Genomic DNA, 15,645 nt, shown 5'->3' with positions numbered 1-15,645 from the left:
GGCTGTAAAAGAATCGATGACCAAACTCAATTCTCAAGCACCAATTTTTTTAATTTCATTTTTGTTTTGAAACAAATAATTAAAAAATAATAATTAAAAAAAAAAAGTGTTAGAGAGAGAGAGAGAGACACAGCTCAAAAGAGAACATTTTTTTTTGCTCCGAAGAGAGAGAGAGAGAGAAAAAGCCATTGAACGACGTCTGCAAAAGAAGGAAGGCCAAGTCCAGCTTCTTTCTTCCTTATTCAACAAAAATTCATCAGCTTTCTTCTATTCACAGAGAGATTTCAACATTCAGATTCAGCTTTCTGTTTTTTTTTTCCTATAATTCTTTCCGGGTAATCCGATCTCCCCGATTTCTCCGTGTCTGCTTTTGAGCTGACTTCGAAGGCGAAATTGTTTTTTCAGACCACCAACTCGAGAATCTCCCCGATCTGACTCGTCTAGTTGCCTTGACTCGCTGAGTCGGATTCCTGTCTCTGTTGTATGAGTTAAGTGGGTACAGAGAGAGGATCTTATTGGGAAAAAGAAAAAGAAAGAGCTGCCATGGTAATATCATCATATCCTCTTCGTTCTCTGTTTCGATTGCTTATTGTGTTTTTTTCTCTCCAAAGGTTTATTCTTTGTTGGGATTTGATAAAAGGATTGATTTTTGTCGACAATTTTTCTATTTCATTTGATTTGGTTCTCGTTGGTAGAGAGATCTTTTGTTTGAGATTTTTTGCGTTTCTTTTGTCGATCCCATAACAAAAGGAGACGATAAAATCTCGTGAATGTTTTAAGAGTTATGCCACTTTGATCCTTGGTGGGAAGTGAGTTTCCGAATACTATTTGAATTTGCATAATTGAAAAGTTTGCATTTTTATTGGGGAACATTAGCAAAGTGTTGTTTACTGGCAGGTAATGGTTTCAAGTTCTATAACAAGTTGGACCATTTTAGTTATCTTGCAAATTCATTTTCTTGGACTATCATTTCATATATTACATTCACTTTAGCGGCTCTCATCATTTTAGTTATCTTCTAATTTTAGTTGTTGCTCTAAATCTACTACTACCTAAGATAGCATGTCGTGATAAGGTCTTCTATGTTATATTGTGTTTGTATATTCCATCAGGAAACTTCTTCGTTTTTTTTTATTTAAAACATACTTGAGAAGTTTTATTTGATAAAGGCTGAAGATTTAGTTTCCAGAATTAAGATTTCATAGCTTAGTTCATTATAAGGAAACTTGGGGATAGGCGTGGTGTTATGATATCTTTGGAAAGGAGTGTATACTCTAATAGTGTTGGGTCAAGATCCTATTAGAACTAATTTGGGCAGTGGACATAGACTACAAGATCAATTCTCTCTTTATGCTCTTCTCCTATGAAACATGCCAACAATGTGGGTTCGTCAATACCGAATTTGTTCGAAGCTGAATGTTTTCTTCGTTGGTTTAGTTTTGATTATAATTTTTCTTATATAAATTATGCTATACTTTTACATTTCTTTTACATCTATTACTTATTCAAGGGGATCACTGTATTATTTACAAACTTATGCAACAGTTTGTGTGATATTCTTAAAATCTATGTACCTTACACTTTCAATCTTTCAATCTTGTAGGTTGGCCCAGTCAATATAATAGTTGGTTCTCATGTTTGGATTGAAGATCCAGGAGCGGCATGGATTGACGGAGAAGTTATCAAAATTAATGGCGAAGAAGTTCATGCAAAGACCACAAACGGGAAGACCGTAAGTTTTCAATCCTCTACCGACGTTTTTTGCATGTAATATTGAAAAGAATGTCACTGGATAGGGTGTTTCTGCTTAGGGTTTATATTTATCTTGGTGCAAAATGGCACTAGTCATCCAAACTCTTTCGCCGTGGATACTTGTTACTTCTCTAACATGATTTTTCATTGTTTTGCATGACATTTTTGACATCCTTGTTTCACTACAATTATTGAAATCAGATATTATCGACTAATTAAAGTATATCATTTCAGGTTGTGGCCAATATGGCAAACATATTTCCGAAGGATACAGAGGCACCCCCTGGGGGTGTTGATGACATGACAAAGCTCTCATATTTACATGAGCCAGGTGTTTTGAATAACTTGGCCATGAGATACGAGTTGAATGAAATTTATGTAAGTTGATATCTACGCTGATTAATTATAAAATCACATATTGAGTTCCATGCAAGGCATTACAAAACATTCCAAAATATTTGCAGACATATACGGGAAACATCTTGATTGCTGTAAATCCATTTCAAAGGTTACCACATCTCTACGATACTCATATGATGGAGCAGTATAAAGGAGCAGGTTTTGGGGAACTAAGCCCTCATGTGTTTGCAATTGCAGAAGTTGCTTACAGGTAACTAGGACCAATCAATTATTCCAGTAGCAGAATTTCTTTTAATCACTCTTTATTCGTACATTTTCTCATGCTAGTCTATTGCTTCTTTGGTTAGGGCGATGATCAATGAGGGCAAGAGCAACTCAATTCTGGTAAGTGGGGAAAGTGGTGCTGGTAAAACTGAGACCACAAAGATGCTTATGCGCTACCTTGCTTACCTTGGTGGTCGATCCGGCGTTGAAGGAAGGACAGTGGAACAGCAAGTTCTGGAGGTGAGGCGTCAAAAATCCATGTTTAAAGAAAGAAAAATGGGTTTGAAACTTCTCATGGAGAAAAGTATAGGCACATAGCATTGATATATTAATAGTGAGGCTTGTAATGCTAGCCTGATTAACTAATTTGGTTTTGTTGTTGATGTACAGTCAAATCCAGTTCTTGAAGCTTTTGGAAACGCCAAAACACTCAGGAATAACAATTCCAGGTATGCGTATGTTGAGTTAGAGTTTTTTTTCCTATGGATCTTCTCTTGAAATGCTTTTATGAGTCGCATTCTCAAACTTGTTTGTGGCTCAAAGCGTCTTCAGTCACTACTTGTTTTATAACAAATAAAGTTCAGGGACTCAATTTCACAGATGGTACATAAGCAAATTAAATATCATATAAACCATGATAATCTCTTGGCTTTCTTCACTTGTAAAGTGAAAGAGTAACCAACTCAATAGTAATACGTTCATAGGTGATTGATTATTGTGGTATAGTGTTATTCTAGACTTCAAAGCAGATATCATCATTGTCACTTGTTTTTAATCAAAATGCAGTCGATTTGGAAAGTTTGTCGAGCTTCAGTTTGACAATTGTGGGAGAATATCTGGAGCAGCTGTGCGAACATATTTGTTGGAAAGGTCTCGAGTGTGTCAAATATCAGATCCTGAGAGAAATTACCATTGCTTTTACCTTTTATGTGCTGCCCCACCTGAGGTATTAGTGCTACAAAATGATGCTAATCTGCCTTACTGTGTGGCGTTCTGCTTTGACTCAAATGAATAAGTAGTTGAGGAATTCATTTATTTTCTATATCTGTAGGAAAGAGAAAAGTTCAAGTTGGGAGATCCTAAGTTATTCCATTACTTAAATCAATCAAAGTGCTATAAACTGGATGGAGTGGATGACACCGAGGAGTATCTTGCTACCCGACGAGCTATGGATATTGTTGGTATCAGTGAAGAGGAACAGGTCAGTCTTCCTTTTTCTCCTTTTCCAACAAGACATGATTTCTCTGGTAGAGCATTATATTGACCATTCTGATCATTGCTATCAGGATGCAATTTTTAGAGTTGTTGCGGCAATTCTGCATTTAGGTAATGTCAATTTTGCAAAAGGAAAAGAGATTGACTCCTCAGTTTTGAAGGATGAAAAATCAAGATATCATCTGGATGTGTGTGCTGAACTTCTTAGGTATGTAATGATTACTTGTTTAATCTCTATTTCTATTTTTTTTTTTTTTCTATTACATCTTTGATCCTGAACCCACTTCTTTCTAAAGGTGTGATGCAAAGAAAATGGAAGATGCTTTGATAAAACGTGTAATGGTGACACCAGAAGAGGTTATTACAAGAACACTTGATCCTGAATCAGCCACGGGTAGCAGAGATGCATTAGCAAAAACTATCTATTCCCGCTTGTTTGATTGGTATACAAAGGAACTCTCTCGCTTTAGATTTGCCGGTCTTGTGTTTTATTTTGATTTTTGATATCACTAAATTCGCTTATCTGTAGTGGACATGTTTTACTTATTGTGTTGGTATATATCATTTATGCATCAGAAATATGTCCTAGAAAGGTCTACAAGGTTTTTTTGAAATATTTCTGTACAGCTGCCACTTGAAATTTTGTAGATTCTTAAAACCTGTATCCTTTTTTTTCAGGCTTGTTGATAAAATTAACATTTCTATTGGGCAAGATCCGAACTCTAAGACAATAATTGGAGTTCTTGATATCTACGGTTTTGAAAGCTTTAAGATCAACAGGTAAATTTTGTAGCTTGTAGAATGATTTCCTCTTGATATCTAATAGTTTTAAAAGCTCTATTGATTTTTATTTTTATTTATTTTTTGTAATTCTTTTCAGCTTTGAGCAGTTCTGCATCAATTTTACCAATGAAAAACTGCAACAACATTTCAACCAGGTCGGTTGTGTTCTTACTATCTTTCAAATATATTTTATTTCTCCTTACTTAGCTAGGACGTACAAATTCATTTTTTTCACAGCACGTCTTCAAAATGGAACAAGAAGATTATACCAAAGAAGAGATCAACTGGAGTTACATAGAATTTGTTGATAACAAGGATGTGTTGGATCTCATTGAGAAGGTGCCCTAATGCCGGCTTATCTAATTTTATTCTTGACGTATTTTAGTGATAGTTGTAAACTGTTTCATCCTTCTTGTAGCTAATGTGTGTTTATGACTTGCTCTTTCAGAAACCTGGAGGAGTCATTGCACTTCTAGATGAAGCATGGTAGGCTGCTATAGACGAAATTGTTTCAGTTTATGCTTATGGACTTAAGATCTTCCATGATTCTGATGAAGATGCTGTTTTGCTTAATATGACCAAGATCAACTGTATAATGGATACTCAATTCTTTTGTAGTATGTTTCCGAAGTCAACACATGAAACATTTGCTCAGAAGTTGTATCAAACATTCAAGAACAGTAAGCGGTTTACCAAACCAAAGCTATCTCGGACCAGCTTCGCAATATCACATTATGCGGGAGAGGTAAAACATCTTTTACATGCTTATGATATGTTTAGATATATTCTTGTTAACATACTCTCTGTTCTACTGAAACAGGTAGTTTATCAGGCTGACTTGTTCCTTGACAAGAACAAAGATTACGTGGTGGCAGAACATCAGGATCTTTTGATTGCTTCCAGTGATACTTTTGTAGCTGGTCTATTTCCTCGCCTAGCTGAGGAAACATCAAGTAAAACCAAATTTTCTTCCATAGGGTCACGCTTTAAGGTATGGTGTTTTTTCTGCTCATCATATTGATTTAGCTCCAAAACTGCTATGCTATATATTCTCCTTTACATAAATATTTTGAAGGAACTAGGATATTTCCTCTTAGACAGATAATGATGAATAGTCTGTATACAGTGGAAACATCTCTAAAATTTAGGGTCTGCGTGTGCTAGGTAGAGCAGCCATATCACTAATTAAGACATCATGAACTCGTTTCTTTCATTTACTTTGACTTTATAATTATTATTTTTATTATATGGCTTTCAAGTTTCCACCCTATGTTGATGTTAGTGATGAGTCATGACTTCATACATTATGTACTGGAAACTTTAGCTCAAAATGTAAGAGACATTTTATTTGTATCTAACAAGAACCCTATCTCAAACTTCAGCTACAACTTCAATCTTTGATGGAGACACTGAGTCAAACTGAACCTCACTACATCAGATGTGTGAAGCCAAATAATGTACTTAAGCCTGCCATCTTCGAGAATGTTAACGTAATTCAACAATTACGGTGTGGTGTAAGTACAACTGGAACCTTCCATATTATTTGTCTGTTCAGTGGTAGTTATAATTGGGGCTCTTCAACCTAAATGTTCGGTTATGAAACTTACAAACTTACTATTTTTCTTACTTCTATTAAGGGTGTTCTGGAAGCTATTAGAATCAGCTGTGCGGGTTATCCTACAAAACGAACGTTTTATGAGTTTCTCAATCGTTTTGGTGTACTTGCTCCAGAAGTTCTAGAGGGAAAGTAAGTCGCAATTGATAGAAATTTTCCTTTCCTCTCGTAATTTTATATAATCCTGAAAAATGGCCTTGGCTTTTGAAAAGAAAATTGATCAATTTCGTTTTGCAGTTTTGTTTGTTCTGTCAAAAAACCGTTCTACTTTTTTGTTGTATGTAATGGTTCCTATTTCTTTGCAGTTATGATGACAAAGTTGCATGCAAAATGCTTCTGGACAGGATAGGCTTAAAGGGTTATGAAGTAAGTCATTTTTCATTGCATTATGTAATAGTTCCATTTATGTTTTAGGAATTGTCTAATTTATCCAGCATGCTGCCACTTGCAGCTAGGGAAAACAAAAGTATTCCTTAGAGCTGGGCAGATGGCTGAGTTAGATGCAAGAAGAGCTGAAGTTCTTGGAAATGCGGCTAGAAGGATCCAAAGGCAAAGCCGTACTTTTATCGCACGTAAAGAATTTCGTGCTCTACGTGGAGCTGCTATCATATTACAATCCAACTGTCGAGGTATCTTCTTTCATAATTTATTGCAAAACTATGCTCTTCTCTTTTGTTGCTGTTGTTGTAGTGGTCCAGCATATTGGGTTCTGAAGTTTTCCTGCTTCTATGTCTACCCGATGAAAGTAGTTACTTGTTATGGTCTATTGTTTCATATTGGCGCCATTCAAATGTGAAATATTTGTTGTGTTTATGATCTTTGTTGCCGCCATTTGTTGTTGTGAAATATTTTTTTCCTTCTACGAATGGTATTTCTTTTGGAGGAATGAGCTTCTAATACCTTTTATTGAATTCAAGGCAAATTAGCGTGCAACCTTTACGAGGAAATGAGACGCCAGGCAGCAGCAGTAAATATTCAGAAGGGTTTCAGAAGACATACTGCCAGAGAATCTTATTTAAGAGTTAGACATTCAGCAATAACAGTTCAAACAGCTCTAAGGGGTATGGTTGCTCGCAATGAGTTCAGATTGAGAAAGCAAATGAAGGCTGCTACTATTATTCAGGTTATTACTAAGAAACTTCTTTGGGTCCTTTTTGTTTACCTAACTGAGAAAATAAAAGCATGATACTTCCATGTGTGACATTGTTCCTTTTACACCAGTAATCTGATGGTCCACCTTTATTTTAAATTTAGGCTCGTCTTCGTAGTCACCTCGCACATTCTTACTACAAGAAACTCCAAAAAGCTGCCCTTTCTACACAATGTGGCTGGAGGAGCAGGGTTGCACGAAAAGAATTGAGGACACTGAAGATGGTTCAGTTTTCTTTAGATTTAAAATTATTATTTTGCAAAAGTTTCACAACTTCATGATATGAGTCAGGATCTTACCGTTGCAATTAATTGAATCAGGCCGCACGAGACACAGGAGCCCTTAGAGAGGCAAAAGACAAACTTGAAAAGCGTGTTGAGGAATTAACATGGCGTTTACAATTAGAAAAGCGACAGAGAGTAAGTTCATTTCCATACATTGGCATAATATAAAGCTTTGTTTACACTGTCATTGATTATTCGGGTAATACAGACTGAGCTGGAAGAAACAAAAGCCCAAGAATATGCAAAACAACAGGAGGCTTTGCAAGCAATGCGGTTGCAAGTTGAAGAAGCAAACGCTGCTGTTATTAGAGAGCGGGAGGCTGCAAGGAAAGCTATTGAAGAAGCACCTCCAGTCATTAAGGAGACTCCGGTATTGGTTGAGGATACTGAAAAAATCAATTCATTAACATCGGAGGTGGAGGCTCTAAAGGTATGCGTGTTTTCACTTATTAGATCATCCTTTATGTATCTACTATCAAAGTTTGTGGTTAATTTGTTGATTAGGCCCTTAATATCGTTAAGTGGATTGGTTACCTTAAATCATTTTTCTTAACAGGCTTCACTTCAGGCAGAACGACAAGCAGCTGAAAACTTGAAAAAAGCTTTCTCAGAGGCAGAAGCAAGAAATTCCGAGTTGGCCACAGAGCTTGAAAATGCTACGAGAAAAGCTGATCAGCTTCATGAATCAGTACAAAGGTTCGTAAAAATACTGAGGAACAATCAACAGAAAATGGACTTTTGACTTGTGTCATTTTGCTTACAATTGTTCTAGTGCAAAGAGACTATTACTAGTCATTGTTATCCTTATTGGTTGAGTTATCACTGTGTTTCTTCTGTTCCGAACTTTTACATGTTGATTTTGCTTCTGATTCAGACTAGAAGAAAAGCTGTCCAATTCAGAGTCAGAGATTCAAGTACTCCGGCAACAGGCACTTGCTATATCGCCAACCAGCAGATCTATGCCTGCCCGATCAAAAACAATGCTTTTACCGGTGCCAACAACATATGAATTATTTTTCTTCTTTCAGATGCAGATAAATACAAGTAGATCTGTTTTATTCATGTAAATTTTTTCTTCTCAATGTTCAGAGAACTCCAGAGAATGGTAATCTTCTTAATGGAGAAACAAAGACAACACCGGTAAGGGAAAGTGAAATTTCTGATTAAATTGCACGTTCAAAAGGAGACAGGCATACTTTCTTGTTTCTTCAATTGCTTATCGTCTATAAATGTCACAGGACATGACTCTTGCTGTACGGGAACCAGAGTCTGAGGAGAAACCACAGAAATATCTGAATGAAAGGCAGCAGGTATCAGATATCGAAACTTCTTGTACTAATTGTAATGATGGGAACCCCATTTCTTGAATTATTGCACTCTGCTTTTCTCTAACATTATGTTATAATCTTCGTGTCATCCAGGAAAACCAGGATCTACTAGTCAAGTGTATCTCACAAAATCTTGGGTACGCTGGGGGGAAGCCTGTTGCTGCATGTGTCATATACAAATGTCTCCTTCACTGGAGATCATTTGAAGTTGAAAGAACTAGCGTTTTTGACCGTATCATTCAAACAATAGCTTCGGCCATTGAAGTAAGTTGATTCTTTCTTGATTCATTGTTGAGAAGCATTTATGATTATTTCAACATGTTGTAAAGTGCAGTTTCTGGATATCAATTGGAAATGTTGTCTTCCATACAGGTCCCAGATAACAATGAGGTTTTGGCGTATTGGTTATCTAATTCAGCCACTTTATTATTGCTTCTTCAACGCACATTGAAAGCAACTGGAGCAGCTAGTTTAACGCCACAGAGACGAAGAACAACATCAGCATCCCTATTTGGAAGGATGTCACAAGTAATAAAGCTGCAAATCAATTTGTTTTCCTAACCTTTTTTTATCTGCCTCGTTGTATTAGCCTCAATCATCTTGTGTGCCGCTTTAACAATCTAAATAGGGATTAAGGGGATCTCCTCAAAGTGCTGGACTCTCTTTTCTGAATAGACAAGGGCTCACCAAGCTTGACGACTTGAGGCAAGTTGAAGCAAAGTACCCCGCACTACTTTTCAAGCAGCAGCTTACTGCATTCCTCGAGAAGATATATGGAATGATCAGAGATAACCTAAAGAAAGAGATATCTCCTCTCCTTGGCTTATGTATACAGGTAAGTCTTTGTTGCTTTGTGCTCGTACAACAGTTTCTAGGAAGAGAGGTTATAAATTAGAGGGCTTGAAAATAATAACCGATTGTTCTAGATAAACATTTCTTAGTCAACTCCTTCAAAACCTCCAAGATGATTCTACTACTATTGCTATTTAAAAGGGTTTTCATGTAGTTCTTTGTTGTTTTTACTTTATGCATGTTGATATGCTGGTACTTTTCTAGCTTTAGTTTTGTGAAATTTTCCGATTTCGTGTAAGGAAATGTTTACATGATACAGGCACCAAGGACATCAAGAGCAAGTTTGGTGAAAGGGAGAGCACAAGCAAATGCTGTTGCTCAACAAGCTCTGATTGCACATTGGCAAAGTATTAGGAAAAGCCTAAACAGTTACTTGAATCTAATGAAAACAAATAATGTGAGTCTTAAAATTAACAAAAGTAAAAGTTATACGTTTGTTTTGATAATGAAGATTAAGTATATATATAATACGTGATGCAGGCTCCACCCTTCTTAGTCCGCAAAGTATTCACACAAATATTCTCCTTCATCAACGTTCAGCTTTTCAACAGGCATGTTTCACTTATAATCTCTCCTTTTCTTTCTTCTCTCAAATTTCTTTTTCCTTGGTTGATAGAAATATCTCTGTCATAACATTTTGCAGTCTCCTTCTACGTCGTGAGTGTTGCTCATTCAGCAATGGGGAGTACGTTAAAGCAGGTTTGGCTGAATTAGAGCAGTGGTGTGTAGAGGCCACTGATGAAGTAAGCCGAGATTGTCACGCTTTGCCTCCAAATTAATTCCATATTTGTACATCTTTTAAAATTGAGTCGGTGTTTCATTTTCTTACAGTATGCTGGCTCAGCTTGGGATGAGTTGAGGCATATTAGGCAGGCTGTTGGCTTCCTGGTAAATTTCGTAGTCGATACTATGCCACTTCTTTTATGTGCTCCCATAACATAGTGCTTACATGAACTTTGCTTATTTTGACCCTCTGAACAGGTAATTCATCAAAAGCCTAAAAAGACCTTAGACGAAATTACAAGAGAACTCTGTCCGGTATGTAGTCTCTTCTACTTAGTCAAAGCAGTTTTTAGCGCATTAATGTTAAAACTATTTTTCCATGAGATGATAACTGAAGTTTCTTTCTGGTCCAGGTGCTAAGTATACAGCAGCTATACAGAATAAGCACAATGTACTGGGATGACAAATATGGCACTCATAGTGTTTCATCAGATGTATGTTTCACTTGTATATAATTAAGCTTTCTTTGTCTAGATACGATATTAATTGTGCTCTTTCCAAAACCATAGGTTATTGCAAACATGAGGGTTATGATGACAGAAGACTCGAACAACGCCGTGAGCAGCTCTTTCCTTTTGGACGATGACTCGAGGTAAGCTAAAACTAATTTTTGTTCAATCTCTTTTGTAGCCTTCCCGTTTCTCATCTAATCCATGGAATTAATCAAAACCACAGCATTCCATTCACGGTTGAAGACATATCAAAGTCAATGCAACAAGTAGATGTAAATGACATTGAACCTCCTCAACTAATCCGTGAAAACTCGGGTTTCGGATTCTTACTCACACGCAAAGAAGGTAGTACATCGTAACTGTTCCCGGAGAGCTCGGTGGTCCATCAAAAACGTTTGTTTCTACCGCATATACATAAATCCATCGTGTGACCCACTGCATCCCTATGGGCGTTTTGTTTATATTTTCTCTTTTCCGGTTTCTATTCATTCTTCTTCTTTGTTTTGGGGATCAGTCTCTGGCCTTTGTATTTGTGGAGAGGCCGAGTTTATTTCATTCTTTGCATCCCTGTAGTTATGGAAACTCACAGGGGTTATTTGTTTGCCATTTGGTTTTGTCATAGAATGGCTTAGGTGTGTTTGATACTGTCCTGCCCAGAGAGGGGAGGAGAGTATTTTGTTTTAGTCAATCGTATATTTTGTTGGTTTGGGCGAGTCTTTATAATTGTAATGAAAGAACTATAATTTGTTTTCACTATTTATATAGGTTGCACATCAAATATCTCTTCATGTGATTGTTGGTGAGTTTCGTTTCATTAGTTAATCTTTGGGAGGATCAGTGAAAAGGGTATTTTTGGTAATTGTTTCCAAAATCAATCCACAAATCATTCACAGACCAAGAGGTACAATCACAGGACTGTAATGAAATACCAGACAGACGAATGTACCATAACATTACTAGATCTTGTTCTCTGTCTAAAATATTTCCAGGGTTGTCTATTGATGTGCTTTATCTCGTTACGTGTGAACTTTTTCAAACAAGTTTTGCTCAATCTTTAAGGGCGTAGAGAACTACATTGTGTTTCAAAACGAAAAAGGATGTTCAACAACCATATCTATGTGGTCATAATCATTTGCACCTACAACAGAAAAAGAGTTAAAGTGATTAAAGGCTGCAACAGAGCTAGATTACAAACGTTCTTTATTTCCTTGATATATAATAAGTAGTCACTCCCAACATTGTTGTGTTTCGATAAAGCATGACCATATTCACAGTTGTCCATAAGTAGCTGAGAGGGTGATTGTGCGTCCTCGCTTTGGCCTAGATTGTATGCATGTCATCATTTAACATCCATTCCTGATGAGAACTTTGTGGAGCATCCCGAGGACTTAGCTCTTTATTAGTTGTCTTGGAACTGAAGAACTTAGATCTGATTGAGATTAATTCTCGTACTGCTTCAGCAATTCGCATCCTATCCCTTGGATATTCTTCAGAACACCTTACTCCCACCTGCAAAACCAGTCTCAAGCACTCATCATTGGCGTCGCTGCCTCCACTGCTCATACAACCCGACAATAATGACTCAGTGTAGCTGTGGAGGTTATAATCGCCTACAAATGATTCATCTGTCGGTTTCTTTTCAGCAAACATCTCCAAAAGTAGAATTCCAAAGCTGTACACATCTCCTTGTATTGATGGTTGGCCTCCCATTCCATATTCTGCTCGAATTTCAAAGCAACAACAGACAATGAGGTTGAATAGTAAGAGGTTAAAACAATACTTTTTGCGTATAAATGTTTATTTACCTGGTGCGGCATAGCCAATGGTGCCTCTGACACCGGCAGAACTAAACTGGTTTAGAAAAGATTCTCGATCATATTTATAGAGGAGCCGAGCCAAACCAAAGTCACTAACATGAGCAGTCAGATCATCGTCTAGAAGAACGTTGCTTGGCTTAACATCACAATGAGCTAACGGGTCATGACAATGAACATGCAAATACTCCAAAGCAGAAGCCACATCTATTGCTATGTTGAGTTTCTCTGCAAGTGTTAGGAGTCTCGAGTGCTCATTTTCCAGTTCTAAATCTTCAGACTGCAGCCACATATCCAGACTTCCTTTTGGCATGAACTCATAGACCAGAGCTCTGAATTCATTTCCTTCAGAATCGAAGCTTGAACAAACTGTTATTAGTTTCACAAGGTTACGATGCCTTATACGCTTGAAGGCTTCGCATTCTGCCACAAAGCTTTTAGTTGCTCCACGCATCAGGAGGTTCAGAACTTTAATAGCAACGAGTTTATTCTCAAGGCCAAGCAATCCTTTAAACACATTACCAAAGTTGCCTGAACCAATCAGATTGCTTGAAGAGAAGCCATTTGTTGCATTATGAAGCTCTTCATAACTTATCTTGTCATAGATTATCCCCACAGTAGAATCAAATGGGTTACTACCACTGGCATCGTTCTTCTTTTTTCTTCTATTCTTGAACCAACACAGAGAAGCCACAATTATGCATAGCAAAAGTGAAGCTATACCTATACCAATACCACTGGCAACTTTTTTTCTAAGTGAGAGAGGCTTTCTCTTCCTTGGTGATGCCTGCACAGTGCATGGCTTTAGTTTCATTTCTCTGACGCCTCCGCATAGATTTTCATTTCCAAATACAGAAACTGTTGAAGCATTTCGAAACACTCCTATCGTTGGCACCCTTCCTTCGAACTTGTTCATAGAAAGATTCAGGTTTTGCAGCAAAGGAAGGTTGGCCAGATATCGAGGTATGGGGCCAGAGAGATTGTTGTTAGAGAGGTCAACTTTGGTTAGGCTTACCAACCGTCTTATATCTGGAATGGCTCCCTCAAACGAATTTCCTTGCATATAGAGAAATTCCATTGAGAGACAACCCCCTATAGCTTGTGGGACCTGTCCTGATAATCTGTTGTTCGAAGCACCTAGTCCAACAAGAAGTTCTAATTTTCCAACCTCTTCCGGAAAATGGCCGGTCAACAAATTGTCTGACAAATCTATGTAACCGAGGGATGGAATTTGCAGTATTTCCTGAGGTATAGTCCCACTCAACCTATTTGTATCAATCCATAGGTCTAGCAAGTATTGACAACGTCCAAGACTCTGAGGGATCTTTCCGTGGAAACTATTGTTATTCAAATGGAGCTTTTGCAACTGAGTCATGTTGCCAAAATAGGATGGTATTTCCCCCGATATTGCATTTGAATACAGATCCAACACTCGCAATTCCAAAAGCTTCCCGAAAGAGACTGGAAGTCCTCCTGTCAAAAAATTTGTTTCTAAACTGAGTTTTTGCAGGCTTTCAAGATTCCCTATGTCACGAGGAATGGTCCCATAGATAAGATTTCCTCCAAGGGACAGACTAGTCAATATAGTGGACAGATTCGATATGGAGGCTGGCAGCTCACCTCCAAGTTTGTTGTAACTAACATCTAAGTACTCTAATTGAGTGCAGTTCGCCAAAGCACCAATAAATTCAAGACCACTGAACGAGTTATTCCCCAGAGCGTTATAACTAATCCCTAACCACCACAAATTCCGTAATTTTCCAAAGCTGAGAGGGATACTTCCTGTCAGGTAATTATAACTGATATGAAACCTTCCAAGGCTTGAGATATTGGTAAGTGTCATGGGAATAGCTCCGGTAATCTGATTTTCTCCTAGAAGAAGTATACTTAGGTTTGGTAGAAGATCACCAAAATCATCCCTAAGATTACCCGAAAACCTATTGGTGGCTAGGGATAAATACACAAGTGAGGACATGTTGTACAGTGCATGAGGAAAAACACCTGAAAACTGATTCACTGCTGCTTGGAAATACACCATTTGACTCAATCTAGCTACATCATCTGGAATCTCCCCATCCATATGGTTATATGCAAAGTCAAGTTCCTGGAGTGATGTCAAGTTTCCTAAAGATGTGGGGAACTGGCCCGTAAGGTTGTTTTCCTCCAGAAACAGAATGACAAGCTTAGAAAGTGAGCCTAGTTGGGAAGGAATGCTATGTCCAAGATGGTTTGACGATAAATCAAGGTTCAACAGTCTAGAGCAGTTAGAAAGACTAGGTGGAATCCTTCCTTGGAGAAGATTGTAGCTCATGTTTAAGTACTGAAGCCTAAATAGCATTCCCACCTCTTGAGGGATGATACCTCCAAAAGAGTTGTCCCCAAGATTAAGTAATCTGAGAAAAGAGAAATTACCAATGGAAGGAGAGATTGCACCGGCCAACTTGAATCCTCCAAGGTCCAGACTTATAACTCTTCCTTCTTTGCGACCACATAAGACCCCAATCCAATTGCAAAATGGGGAGGAATGATTCCATGAGGCCAAGAGCTCTCTCTTGTTTTCAGAAACTTGAGACTTGAACTCAAGCAAAGCTTTCATGTCAGTCTCATTTGAAAACCTGGCTTCTGCAAAGAACACGCAGCAAACTTGAAGCAACAATAATGTAGCATTGAAAGCAAGTGAAAGAGACAGCTTCATCTCCCTTATACAAAGGTAAAGAAGGGTTCTGCAGCTTCTACCTTAAAACCAGAAAAATGAAAGGACTTTTAAGGTAAGATGAAGCAAATCCCAAAATCTGATCCCATTATAGTCGTGGGGCTAATTAAACGCGGTCCAAACTCATTGACAATAGTGACAAGTCACTGACAACGAAAACAACAGAGTTGAATATATTGAGATATATTACTTTTCAACAGTGATGTTCAAATCAACTTATTAACGTGTGTGTGTGTAAACTGAGAAAAGATGGCCAATGTGATATTTTGTGTGGAGTACA

General features: G+C 37.6%; 2 protein-coding genes across 2 annotated transcripts; one reads left to right on the top strand and one right to left on the bottom strand.

The window, feature by feature from the left end:
- The first annotated feature begins 140 nt into the window (after window positions 1–140).
- LOC17882002 (myosin-17) lies at window positions 141–11,626 on the top strand. Its single transcript, XM_006286824.2, has 39 exons — window positions 141–546; window positions 1,604–1,732; window positions 1,987–2,130; window positions 2,217–2,362; window positions 2,460–2,616; window positions 2,767–2,825; window positions 3,163–3,322; window positions 3,428–3,577; window positions 3,663–3,799; window positions 3,888–4,034; window positions 4,270–4,371; window positions 4,472–4,529; window positions 4,612–4,713; window positions 4,823–4,860; window positions 4,993–5,119; window positions 5,195–5,365; window positions 5,757–5,888; window positions 6,012–6,121; window positions 6,295–6,355; window positions 6,441–6,618; window positions 6,907–7,112; window positions 7,244–7,363; window positions 7,460–7,558; window positions 7,632–7,853; window positions 7,980–8,119; window positions 8,298–8,415; window positions 8,513–8,563; window positions 8,662–8,733; window positions 8,845–9,015; window positions 9,124–9,279; window positions 9,380–9,586; window positions 9,863–10,000; window positions 10,084–10,154; window positions 10,247–10,346; window positions 10,435–10,491; window positions 10,585–10,641; window positions 10,740–10,820; window positions 10,896–10,978; window positions 11,062–11,626. The coding sequence occupies exons 1-39, from the start codon at window positions 544–546 to the stop codon at window positions 11,195–11,197; spliced, it is 4,596 nt and encodes a 1,531-aa protein (XP_006286886.1). The 5' UTR covers window positions 141–543; the 3' UTR covers window positions 11,198–11,626.
- Window positions 11,627–11,879: 253 nt separating this feature from the next.
- LOC17881666 (LRR receptor-like serine/threonine-protein kinase EFR) lies at window positions 11,880–15,441 on the bottom strand. The gene is made up of 2 exons (XM_023780699.1): window positions 12,644–15,441; window positions 11,880–12,556 (listed from the first exon to the last, which is right to left on the bottom strand). Exons 1-2 carry the CDS (start codon window positions 15,345–15,347, stop codon window positions 12,159–12,161), a joined length of 3,102 nt encoding a protein of 1,033 aa, XP_023636467.1. The 5' UTR covers window positions 15,348–15,441; the 3' UTR covers window positions 11,880–12,158.
- Window positions 15,442–15,645: the final 204 nt, after the last annotated feature.

The sequence above is a fragment of the Capsella rubella genome, unplaced genomic scaffold, assembly GCF_000375325.1.
Source record: "Capsella rubella cultivar Monte Gargano unplaced genomic scaffold, Caprub1_0 scaffold_6, whole genome shotgun sequence".
Classification (NCBI taxonomy): domain Eukaryota; kingdom Viridiplantae; phylum Streptophyta; class Magnoliopsida; order Brassicales; family Brassicaceae; genus Capsella; species Capsella rubella.
Note: the sequence above shows the minus strand (reverse complement) of the source record. Positions and strands in the feature narration are given on the sequence as shown.